The sequence below is a fragment of the Bufo bufo genome, chromosome 1 (assembly GCF_905171765.1).
Source record: "Bufo bufo chromosome 1, aBufBuf1.1, whole genome shotgun sequence".
NCBI classification, from domain to species: domain Eukaryota; kingdom Metazoa; phylum Chordata; class Amphibia; order Anura; family Bufonidae; genus Bufo; species Bufo bufo.
This window is the reverse complement of record NC_053389.1, coordinates 695520121-695533770: the sequence shown is the minus strand read 5'-3', so window position 1 is coordinate 695533770 and position 13650 is coordinate 695520121. Positions and strand designations below refer to the sequence as shown.

The window sequence follows — 13650 nt, the reverse complement described above, 5'->3', positions numbered from 1 at the left end:
TCCTAAATTTGTAAACTACATGCAATTGTCATCAGTTCTCTACAGAGAAAATCTGAGCCGGGCACGACTATAGTACAACCACAAAAGTATATTGTTACTGCAAAAACGTGACAGCAGCCAGATATGACAATGGATGAGATGTGATGCTATCTGCAATAATGATTAAGATTTCATGTTTCTGCAGATTTGTAGACTCCTCTGGTTACAGGATATGAAACAGTTTTGCATAAGCGTATGACCACATGGTACAGTTATAACATAGCCATGCTGTGGTCAAGTGCCGTACAGCCACAACTGGCTCTTTCTATCTGATGAAGACCACTCTGTTTAGTCATTCTGCGGCGGTAATGGCTGAGATCTCCATTAGTTAACATGTGCCAGCTGTGGCCTGTACGACCATGAGGTACTCGACCTCAGCGTGGCCTCGTCACAACCATGACACAACCACTCCTATTTGTCCAGGTTTTCAGATATATGGTAGAACACTGGGACACATTTTTCATGATAGTATAATTTTATGCCCATTTTTCTGTTCACAAGTCAGTCTGTTGCCATTTGTTTTTGTTTGTTAAGGTGTGTTGTAATTTCTAGGTGAAATTTATGTCTTTTCTGGCTTTTGAAAGTCACAATTCTAATGATTTAGAAAGTTGCAATTATGTCTGAAAAGTTGCAGATATGTTTTATAAAGTCGCATAGAAGTCACATCCATTAATTTTTAACTTTTTAACTTCAACAGAGTCACAAAAGATCTGACTAATCGCAGCAGCATACAGCAGCCAGGAGCTGACTGAGTTCTGCACGTTTACAAATCAAATTTATACGTCAAAAAGGCGCAAATACATAAATCGCACTATCCCACTGACGAAACACTTAGGGGGTCATTTATTAAGACCGGAGATTTATACGTCGGTCTTAATCCCATTATTTTACACTAATACACCCCAAAAGAAACTGTAGAACAATTTAAATGCACCGCAGAACTATTAATATGACGTACGTATATTTCCTATATATACACCCTGCAACACAGCACTTGCACCCCAATAACAAGCAAGGTTGGCTGGAATTACAGAGGTATTATCTAGCAGGGATGGTCAGTTTGCAGTGTTCGCCATCAAACACATGCGGGCTGCCACCTTGACTCACCCGTCCGGCGATGCACAGGTAAGCCCTTACCTGTGCCGGGAACCGGTCTGAAATCAAATGCGGTCACCGGGAGCAGGCAATACCGAGAACAGCCGCCGGGGGCCTTCATCGGGCTGTTCTCGGAACTGCCTGCTCCCGGTGACCGCATTTGATTTCTGACCGGCTCCCGGCACAGGCACAGGTAAGGGCTTACCTGTGCATCGTCGGACAGGTGAGTCCAGATGGCAGCCCGTATGTGTTCGCTGGCAAACACTGCAAACTGACAATCACTGTTATCTAGTGCAAACCTAAAAGCAGCAGTATACTAGCAATTTGGATCCCCAATTAGTGCAGCAAGGTGTAATAGGATTGTTCCTATTACCCAGGCTGTACACTCTCCTATATCACCCTTTTCTCCTTTTATAGTATAGATGATGCCTCCCTATCCTTTCCCTACACCTTGACTAATCTTTCCCTGAACTTGTAAATAGTTTTTTAGCATAATGAAGTCTTTTCTAGCACTGTCCCTAGCGCCTGCTGACGTCTATCCCTACACTGGAAAATGGCAGAATCCAAAATGGCTAAGGGTATTTATAGGGCTGTGACATGACAGGGCTGGCTGGCTGCTGGTCGGCTGCATGCACGGCATTGTGGGTGATCCCTCGTTCCCAGGGTTCCTTGCTCCATGTCCTCACATGTGCTTCAGCGATTTTAGGAAAAAATGCGATTCGTTACCACAAAGCGTGAGGAATTTCAGATTCAGTGCGAATCGAATTTTTCGAGTCGCTCATCTCTAGTTATTTTAAAAATATGACTTTCACAAGGGGAGGCAGATAGGGCAGGCTGATTTGAAGATGATTTCAGTTTACTAGGGAATTCTGATTTCTATTCTGCTCTTTCTTTGTCCTACTCAGATATGAACCACTTTCAAATAACAATGAGCACACTAATTAAAAGCAACGACTGAGCGAGATGAGAGCGTGCAAAAAAAATACATATGAGACAATCTTTCTTTATGAGACTCACAAGAAAAACAACATGTCACTGTCCTGCCTATCTGTAATGCAAAACAATGTTCCTTTCATTAATTAGACAGATCACCAAAGTACATTCTGTGTTTACAGAAATTTGTAGAATTATGATCGGGTCTAATTATTTATAATTAGTAGAGACTGGTGAATATGAGCAAAGAGTAACATTCCCTTGAGGATTATCGTCTTAGTTGATAAGTCAAATAAAATATATAAAGAAAAACCCATGTACTCGAGCATACATGTCTATACAGTATATCTATAACTATACATTGACAAGAACTGCATATGTACATGTACTGTAAGTATTCAGCCTGCTATGCATTAAAGGGAATGTGTCATCAGAAAATGACCTATTACATTTTTGAATATTCTTTTTTTTCATTCAGTTTTTGGTGTTTTTTTTTAATGTTTCCATGTCTCTATCTATATTTTTTTTAAATGTATATAATTCTGCAATTTTCACACTGGCCACTAGGCCTAATAAGAGGTAATGCACAGTTAGCTTTTCAGTAGGTATCTTATTTTCACCACAGGCAGGAATACATTGAAAAGTAACAGCTCTTTATCGGTAACACAGAAACCACCAATCATAATCGGTGGTATCACAGCTTATCTACTCCCTCCTGACCTCAGAGCAGTTCACAGAGCATGTTTAGAGCCACAGAAGTCCATAAGTAAGCTCCTGTGCATTGTTTCTATGGCTATAGCTTTTCTCAAAAGACAGGAATTTCTAACATATTTTAGGCCTAGTGGCCAGTGTGACTATTGCAGTATTATATACAATTTGTTAAAATTTAGTGACATGGAAAAATAATAAAAAAACACCAAAAAATAAAAAGTTTAGTATAAAGACGTGATTAGGTCATTTTCTGATGACACATTCCCTTTGCAGCAGTTTACTTGGATTTTTATTTGAATGGGTGACCAACCCAAGTGTGGACAAACAAGTATGAGGTAAGAACTCAGTTTACATGACCCCGTCCAGTAAACTAGATGGAACTTCCACCAATATCACTCCCACTTCTCTTCTTCTGCCTTCCAGTTTAAAGAGTGTCACCACCATGGGCGGTCAGTAGGAGGTGTTAGATTCTTTCTCCCACTCATGGCGTATACACTCGTTCCATGGGGTCCAAACCATAACCGGTGGAAGATTCTGGCAGCACCTACTGACTACCAATGAATGTTACACACTCTGGACCAGAAGACAGAAGAAGAGAAGATGTGCACATCAGTAGAAGGACTATCTTGTTTAGTGGATGGAGTCATGTGACAGGATTTCTGATCTCGAGAAACAGACCACTCAGATAGGTAAAGTTTATCAAGCCATATTTTTGACCCATGGGAAAACGTATATGGACAATGGATCTTTAGCCGTTTGTGGAGCTTCCTGATGTTCTCACTGGATTCTTATTTGCATTAATATATAGTTGTGGCAACTAAACATTGACTATTTTAATATAGTATACTGTAATAGTGAGGATTAAAAAGAAAGAGCTAAAGACTGTGTATAAGTGAAAAATGTTGGCAAATTGTAGACCACAGAGCATAAAATAGTTAGTTGTCAGTGATGTTGTCTCTACAGCATCTTGGAAAATGAGATGTTGGCTGTATGGTCAATATAATCTATATACATGTCAATTGCTTGCTGCTCTTATAGTCTTATGTTTAGAACTTTTCACTGAAAGCATGATTCAGTTTGTAGTATGTAGTGTGATAATGATTTTGCCTTGGGTTTACACAGGTATGCAACCTGTCATGTATTCAGTGAAGGAAGCTCTCCAGGGAAATACATATTGGATGAGGACTGGGTCCAACGTCTACTATTATAAGTAAGTCTAAACCCATTTTATGTATCCTACCCCTCTGTTCCCGCCAAACTCTTCTACCCTTCAAGGCTGGAGTCCTCCACCCATTCAGATATTCTGGCTTAGGGTCTATGTGGCTGTCACTATTCTAGGGGTATCTGTGACTATCACTGTTATTGATGCTATCCATAATGGTTATTGGGGGTCCTGTAACCTTGGTCTTATTGAGGGTCCTTCCACTCCTATTGTTAAGGTGGTACTTTGGCACTACAGATATTTTGCCTCAAGATCTAATTTCAGAGCCCACCTAGGGCAATATATGGCTAGGCATGGATGGGTAGGATTTATAAAAAATAGTACTTTAGGTTGCAATCATACATGACATGTTTGCAGTTTTTTACGCATTTGTTAGCCAAAGCAAAAAATAGACTCAGAAGTAAGGAAGAAGGAATGAAACTAAAAAAACTGAAATGCTGTATGTGTGTGTGAACTGTATGCAACACTGCTGAACACCTGTCCTGATGAACATCTTTGCAGAACAGTTTGGGATATGTATACAGACTGCAATTTTACATTATATATACCCAATACTAAGTGCATATAGGTATAGAAAAATGTTTGGGTTTTATATTTCGTTGTGTTTTGAAGACTTTTATTCCATGTTCTGATGGATGCCCCCCTGTAAAATGCAGGTTTCTCGAAGCATGCCATAATATGCAGCGGTGTGCTAAGTAGCTATGAGCATCTATGTTGTCTTCTTAGAGGTTTTAGGTCTTTATTGGTTTAACAGTTGCAGTAGCTAAAAGAACTCTCAAGACTGCACAGAAGATTACTCTAAAGTAAAATTATAGCTTCCACGCTCTTCACCACAGTTTATTTTGTTCTCTGGTACAACAGAGATGATACAATTTGTCTGAAAACGTCTACACAATACTAGGAAGGTTAGACAGCAGCATAATTGGTGCTGTGTGAGGAAATAGGTTAGAAATACACTAGAGGTACACTGTAGTTTAATGGTTATTCGGAAAGTGAATATAATGGCTGGTCTCATATTCAAAGAAAATTCTACCTCCTGACAAATCAAATGCTTCTTAGCAAGTGTTACTTTTCACCTGATTTCCAGAGCTGCATTTTAAATAAAGGCTCCTGGCATTTTCACACTCTATACAAACATGGCTTTGTAATGACAAAGATTTTTATCTAAAACCGTGTTCCCACTTTGCAACGTTTTCACACTACTACATATGTTGACTAGACCTAAAATGTTTTGTTGTAATAGATATTATTGTATATCCATGTATTCTACCTTCTTGCTTGTTAGAATGTGGACTTAATTAAAGGTCTGTATTACAATTTTTAAGCTTAGCTGAGTTTTGAATATAAGTTTGCATAATGACTGTGCTTCATTTTAGAATCATATCTAATGTCTTCCTCAGCCATATCACTGCCTGTTTCAGCTGCACAGCTAGATACATTTCTCTCACAAGTGTCTCCCTTTTATGGAATCTGACAGTACTGTACTGCAGTGACCCCACTTCCATTACTTCCCACTTTGTTTATTTTCTTCTAGGGAGCTCATAAAGTTGGAGGGGAAGATCAGGCTTACAGACACACAGGAGCTTCTCTGCTCTTCAAAAGCTGTGTAGAGTCAGTGCTTCTATCAAGATCAGCTAGCTCTGACATGCCCCTATTTTCTGTGAACTGTCTCTGTTACTAGAGACAGATCTAGCCTAACAAACAGGCAGTGGACTGCAAATTAGGTGGAAATGAGACCCCCTAGTGGTTATGACTTTACAGCTTAGTGGATGCGAGCGGACAATTCAAATGAAGTTATTTAGAAATTTGCTAATTACACCTTTCTCTGTTAAATTAAATTGTGTGAAAGTACAGTGACTTTTTAAGCCAGGAAATCTTACAATGAGCTACACGACACCTACTTATTCTTCTCTATTATAAACTTGGGGCCATTTTCACAATAATAGAATCCACACACTCCTCCATTAAGCTAGCCTACTCTCCTCTTTGGACTGTGAGTGTCACCAGATACATCATTAGGTCTCCTCCACAGTGGCTCAATTCCCAATGTAGATAGTCCCCCATTTATTAATATGAGTGCATCCAAAATGTGGTGCAATTATCTTCCCAAAAAGGAGCATAAATTATTGTAAAGGAGTGTGGCTTCATGGGAAAGGGCCATGGCCTAAGATACAACATTTTATACCAATTCCGGCAAAAAAAATCTGTCTCAATGTAAGGTAAACAATAGTAGATAGTGAGTTAGAAAAAAAGTGTCTCATCATGCACCAAATATACATCCACCCTGATCCCCTGCGCAGGTTTAGGTATCCAGTCTAAGTTTATGCTTTCTATAGGATTAGTAAATCTGCCCCACTCTGTTTCAATGGAGCAGACAAGATGGTGTGTTGCATAAGCTCCTTGTGCATGTCACCCAGTGGGCTTTTTCCATCTCACACACACTATTGTACAACCCTCCAACAAGGGGGGCCAGTGGCAGCAATCAGTCAAATAATCAGGCCTGAAGCAGTGATTTCTTTAAACCAGCATGCAACATTACGGGTTATGCTGCTCCTATAAAGCAAACATGTTCAAAGCCCAAATATCCCATGTTGGATTAATGAAATCACTTCCCCAGGCCTGCTTTTTTGTCTGAGTGCTGTTGCGGACTTCCCTCTTGGAGCTTTACACCGCAGCATTTAATCTACCACTGGCAGTGATTCAAGTAACTGATTTGTTCTTATAAGTAAACAGTGTTTTACAAAACCCCAATCACATTATGCATTAAATTTCTGCATATTTGAGGGAATCTGTGATTTAAAAAATTGCCAACTAAGGGCTCACCAACAGATTGCTGACAGCAACAAAAATGGAATCTTTGTCATTAGTAATATTCAAGCAGAACTTTAAATTAAAAACCTTAAAAGATAAAAAGTGCACAGCTCAGCAACAATGTGAAAGAAGAAGTAGATTTGGTAAACAGGTATCACCTTGAAGGAGTCAATTTTGAGTTGTGTAATAAACAACATGGATTATTAGTTGATCCAGAATCTGATGTAGAAGTAAAAAATATATGTCTGACCTTCCTCCGCCTGTGTCTCTAAAAGAGTTAAACATTTTTTTTTCTTATGTTATTTACTAGAAACCTGTTCTGTTACCGAGCATCTGATGGAAAGAAGAGAAGAAGATATTATACACTGACTTTCACTGTGAAATCCCCACACTATGATGATGTCTGTTACTTGGCGTATCATTACCCTTACACATACTCCACTCTCCTGGTAAGAGAAACTTTATTAAACCGTAGCACTGATTATCCTCTATCTACCATGTACTCTGAGCATAAACGTAGGTCAGAGCAGAGGTCCAGGTTCTGGTGCAGAAGAACTAATTTATTTATTTTACGCACTTATATAGCGCTACTATATTCCGCAGCGCTTTACAGACATTAGCATCCAACTGTCCCCGATGGGGCTCACAATCTAAGTTTCCTTACAGTATGTCTTTGGAGTGTGGGAGGAAACCCACACAAACACGGGTACAACATACAAACTCCATGCAGATGTTATCCTTGGTCGGATTCGAACCTAGAACCCCAGTGCTGCAAGGTGCCAGTGCTAATCACTGAGCCGTACTAATCAGGCCAATCACCAGTCAATGATTTTTATTTGCAAAGGTCTGTAATAATAACAATTTATATAGCATTTAAAGTATGTACACTATAATATAATCATTTGTATAGTAAGGTAGCACTGTCCAGTGTGATTACATTATTGCGCTGTTAGTCATAAACTTTCTTTATTTTGATTGGACTTAGGGTAGTGCACCAGCCACCTCAAGGTAGTGCACCAGCCACCTCTGCAAACTTTACAGTTCACCCACTAGCTCTAAGGGCTCAATCACATGGCCATTCTACATACCATTTTGAATAGAGACTTAATACATATAATGTATATAGAGGTAGCACTAGAGGAGGGTATATAATATAAATAGATAGAGGGCTGGAGGAGGGTATATAATGTATATAGATAGAGGACTACAAAATATATAATGTATATAGATGAAGGAGTGAAGGAGGGTATTTAGTGTATTTAGAGGGAGGACTGAAGGAGGGAGGGTATATAATGTATATAGAAGGAGGACTGGAGGAGGGTATATAATGTATATAGAGGGAGGACTGGAGGAGGGTATATAATGTATATAGAGGGAGGACTGGAGGAGGGTATATAATGTATATAGAAGGAGGACTGGAGGAGGGTATATAGTGTACATAGAGGGAGTACTGGAGGCGGGTATATATTGTATATAGATGGAGGACTGAAGAGGGTATATAATATATATAGAGGGAGGAGTGAAGGAGGGTATATAGGGTATATAGAGGGAGAAGTGGAGGAGGGTATGTAATATATATATAGAGGGAGGACTGGGAGAGAGTATATAATGTCTATAGAGGGAGGAGTGAAGAAGGGTATATAATATATATAGCAGGAGGACTGGAGGAGGGTATATAGTGTATATAGAGGGAGAAATGGAGGAGGGTATATAGTGTGTATATATAGAGGGATGAGTGGACGAGGGTATATAGTGTATATAGAGGGAGGAATGGTGAAGCGTATACAATGTATATAGATGGAGGACTGGAGGCAGGTATATAATGTATATAGAGGGAGAACTGGATGAGGATATATAGTGCACATAGAGGGAGGAACTAGAGGAGAGTATACAATGTATATAAGGGGAGGACTGGAGGCGGGTATATTATGTATATAGAGGGAGGACTGGAGGAGGCTATATATTGTATATAGAGGGAGGAGTGGAGGAGTGTATATAATGTATATAGAGGAAGGTGTGGAGGAGGGTATATAGAGTATATAGAGGGAGGACTGGAGGAGGGTATGTAATATATATATAGAGGGAGGACTGGGGGAGAGTATATAGTGTATATAGAGGGAGAAATGGAGGAGGGTATGTAATATATATAGAGGGAGGAGTGGAGGAGGGCATATAGTGTATAAAGAGGGAGGAATGAAGGAGGGTATATGGTGTATATATAGAGGGATGAGTGGAGGAGGGTATATAGTGTATATAGAGGGAGGACTGTATATAATGTATATAGAGGGAGGAATGGTGAAGGGTATACAATGTATATAGATGGAGCACTGGAGGCAGGTATATAATGTACAGTCGTGGCCAAAAGTTTTGAGAATTACATAAATATTGGAAATTGGAAAAGTTGCTGCTTAAGTTTTTATAATAGCAATTTGCATATACTCCAGAATGTTATGAAGAGTGATCAGATGAATTGCATAGTCCTTCTTTGCCATGAAAATTAACTTAATCCCAAAAAAACCTTTCCACTGCATTTCATTGCTGTCATTAAAGGACCTGCTGAAATCATTTCAGTAATCGTCTTGTTAACTCAAGTGAGAATGTTGACGAGCACAAGGCTGGAGATCATTATGTCAGGCTGATTGGGTTAAAATGGCAGACTTGACATGTTAAAAGGAGGGTGATGCTTGAAATCATTGTTCTTCCATTGTTAACCATGGTGACCTGCAAAGAAACGCGTGCAGCCAATATTGCGTTGCATAAAAATGGCTTTACAGGCAAGGATATTGTGTCTACTAAGATTGCACCTCAAGCAACTATTTATAGGATCATCAAGAACTTCAAGGAAAGAGGTTCAACTCTTGTTAAGAAGGCTTCACGGCGTCCAAAAAAGTCCAGCAAGCACCAGGATCGTCTCCTAAAGAGGATTCAGCTGCGGGATCGGAGTGCCACCAGTGCAGAGCTTGCTCAGGAATGGCAGCAGGCAGGTGTGAGTGCATCTGCACGCACAGTGAGGCGAAGACTTTTGGAAGATGGCCTGGTGTCAAGAAGGCCAGCAAAGAAGCCACTTCTCTCCAAAAAAAACATCAGGGACAGATTGATCTTCTGCAGAAAGTTTGGTGAATGGACTGCTGAGGACTGGGGCAAAGTCACATTCTCCGATGAAGCCTCTTTCCGATTGTTTGGGGCATCTGAAAAAGGCTTGTCCGGAGAAGAAAAGGTGAGCGCTACCATCAGTCCTGTGTCATGCCAACAGTAAAGCATCCTGAGACCATTCATGTGTGGGGTTGCTTCTCATCCAAGGGAGTGGGCTCACTCACAATTTTGCCCAAAAACACAGCCATGAATAAAGAATGGTACCAAAACACCCTCCAACAGCAACTTCTTCCAACAATCCAACAACTTGTGGTCAATCCTCAAGAGGCGGGTGGACAAACAAAAACCCACTAATTCTGACAAACTCCAAGAAGTGATTATGAAAGAATGGGTTGCTATCAGTCAGGAATTGGCCCAGAAGTTGATTGAGAGCATGCCCAGTCGAATTGCAGAGGTCCTGAAAAAGAAGGGCCAACACTGCAAATACTGACTCTTTGCATAAATGTCATGTAATTGTCGATAAAAGCCTTTGAAACGTATGAAGTGCGTGTAATTATATTTCACTACATCACAGAAACAACTGAAACAAAGATCTAAAAGCAGTTTAGCAGCAAACTTTGTGAAAACTATTATTTGTGTCATTCTCAAAACTTTTGGCCACGACTGTATATAGAGGGAGAACTGGATGAGGATATATAGTGCACGTAGAGGGAGAAACTAGAGGAGAGTATATAATGTATATATAGGGAACACTGGAGGTGGGTATACAATGTATATAAGGGGAGGACTAGAGGCGGGTATATTATGTATATAGAGGGAGGACTGAAACGTTTTCAAGAAATCTACAGTGTCCAGTTACCATGATTTATACTTTACAGATATACCATGACCTGGATAAATGAGAACCTTCACAGACAAATAATATATTGACCTAATGCGTGACTGCAGTTCCATGAGTGTAATTCACATCATATAAGTAGTAAAATGCACAATTCAGAAGAAGCCTAGCATTGAAGGAGACCGCTATAACAACTCAGAAGATACTGTATGTTACTAGCTTGGGACGCATGTATGTGGCAGTATTATAGAGCTGTATTAGTGCTACCATAAAGGCAGTACTTCTGTATGCCTCCAGTTTGATATGGAAGAATTGCTTCTAGGGGAAAATATTTTCATACACAAGAAATCCAACAGAGCCTGTATGGCTTTGCACCGATACTTTATGGTAACACTACCAAACTAAAGGAAGCAAGGATTCTTTGTGCACTACCATACTCCGTCCTGATGTGCACGAGGCCTAACTGCAAGGGAGGCTACAGAGAAGATAGGCTTTAAAGTTGCACGATGGCCTGTACTGATTTTTCCACAAAGTTTCTGTACTGATTTTTGTCCTCCTTAGTCCCACTTACAGATTTTGGAGCAAAGTCGAAATTCACAAAAAGTTTATTTCAAGCAAGACACATTGTGCCACACCTTGGGTGCGAATCCTTGTCCCATTGTCACTATTACTGCAATGCCAAAATCAAGCTCTCAAAGTCACAGGGAGGAATTATGTAAGTGGCAGATGATTGTGTTCTGTTTGCATTGAATAATATATGTTATATGTTGGGTTCTTCAGTAAATATGACTCACAATGCCTCAATTAAAAACAAGCTTATATAATCCTAACAGGTTATTAGTACACTATAGCGGTGGGACGACGAATCCGTTGAATCCACGAATCCCTCGAATCTTGTTTGATTCGTGGACTCAAATCCTTTACCTCATTTACTAAATTCGAATCTGACGAATCCATGACAGCGTTTATGAATGAAGCGGGGGCGTGTGACGTAGTGAGTGACGCGCCTCCCGCCCGTCCTCCCGGCCTGCCTCCTCCGTCCTCCATGCTCTCTGCTACGGAACTTAATGTAATATAAGTAATACAGATGGATTATTATATCTTAACAATGCAGGTTAGATCATAAGATTATACTACAGTGAGCGGGGCCAGTGCATTTGAATACAGGGACTGCACCGGTCCCCGCTATTATTCCTAATCCAGATGCCAGCCCCCAGCCCCTGTAATGGGGGTCATTCACACTGCAGGGACACTGTTATGGGGGGGGGGATCTGTGGATGGCACATAGCATAAGATGCTATATATGTGTCATCCACAGATCCCCCATCACAGTGCCATCCAGAGATCCCCCATAACAGTGCCATCCAGAGATCCCCCATAACAGTCCCATCCAGAGATCTCCCATAACAGTGCCATCCAGAGATCCCCCATAACAGTGCCATCCACAGATCCCCCATAACAGTGCCATCCACAGATCCCCATAACAGTGCCATCCACAGATCCCCCATAACAGTGCCATCCACAGATCCCCCATAACAGTCCTATCCAGAGATCCCCCATAACAGTGCTATCCACAGATCCCCCATAACAGTGTCATCCACAGATCCCCCATAACAGTGCCATCCACAGATCCCCCATAGCGGTGCCATCTACAGATCCCCCATAGCGGTGCCATCCACAGATCCCACATAGTGGTGCCATCCACAGATCCCCCATAACAGTGCCATCCACTGATCCCCCATAACAGTGCCATCCACAGATCCCCCATAACAGTGCTATCCACAAATCCCCCCACTACAGTGCCATCCATAGATCCCCCATAACAGTCCAATCCACATATCCCCCCATAACAGTGCCATCCACAGATCCCCCCCATAACAGTGCCATCCACAGATCCCCCCCATAACAGTGCCATCCACAGATGCCCCCATAGCAGTGTCATCCACAGATCCCCCCCATAAGTGTTTGGATCACTTTGTTTCTTACACCGTTCACACAATTCTTATGTACAGGATTCATAGGATTCGAGATTCGTCTCACCTCTAGTACACTACATTTGAGCACAAGCTATCCATAGGATACAGGATTTGACTGTATTCACACAAATCATTTCTTTTGCCTAAAAGCCTGCCTGTTCACACTTTTTCCACTACTGGTTTTGCACAATACTGATCAAAATATGTATGAAAGTGTGACCGAGGTCTATGTTGCTTTTAACTATGAAGACACATACAGACATGTCCACTCCTACATTAGCTGTAATGTGGTTAAAAACTCAAATTTCACAAGACAACAATGCAGTACAATATTGCAACAGGCTAGCAAAGCCCCTAGAGAGGTTTTCACTTACAGCACAACCACTGGGTGGCAGCACATAGACCTATTTAGGATAGATATCTCATGACACAATATCCCAAAAATCATGTTGAATTGAAAAGCTGGTCATCTCGTGACACATATATCTGGACATGTCCAGCCAAGAAGAACGAACACATCTGTAGGTCTGGCTAGTATCTGTATACACAAAATGGTATGTTGTTTTTAAGGCAGATTATTTGCAATGCTGCTTTCTCTTTTATGTTGGACGCATTAGAGTAATAAAAAACGGTTGGCCATATTATTTATATGCATGCTTTACATATTGTAATTATTATGTCAGCTATTAGAGCAGTAAAAAATATTAACAGTAATGTTATGAAGCTGGGAATATTTACCTCTGAAAGGTCTTAAATATCTATTAGCACACAATACGGCTCTTAATCTTTTCTAGTTGAAATAACAATGAAAGTCGGTAGCACTAGCTACTAAAGCACAAATGTGCTTGATAAATGCAGCTCGAGCTTTCCTTCATACTGGTTGGAGGTTTTTATTTGTCCTCTGTAAGTACCTGTTAATGTTTCCATGCATT

The 13650-nt window shown here is 40.6% G+C and overlaps 1 protein-coding gene across 1 annotated transcript in view; it reads left to right on the top strand.

Moving 5' to 3' along the window:
* Positions 1-13650, top strand: part of AGBL1 (AGBL carboxypeptidase 1) — a 1172656-nt gene that overhangs the window by 285507 nt on the left and 873499 nt on the right. The window contains exons 15-17 of the mRNA XM_040414188.1: positions 3901-3988; positions 7122-7260; positions 11304-11457. Of these exons, the coding sequence (XP_040270122.1) occupies positions 3901-3988; positions 7122-7260; positions 11304-11457 (381 nt within the window). The remainder of the gene's footprint in view (positions 1-3900; positions 3989-7121; positions 7261-11303; positions 11458-13650) is intronic.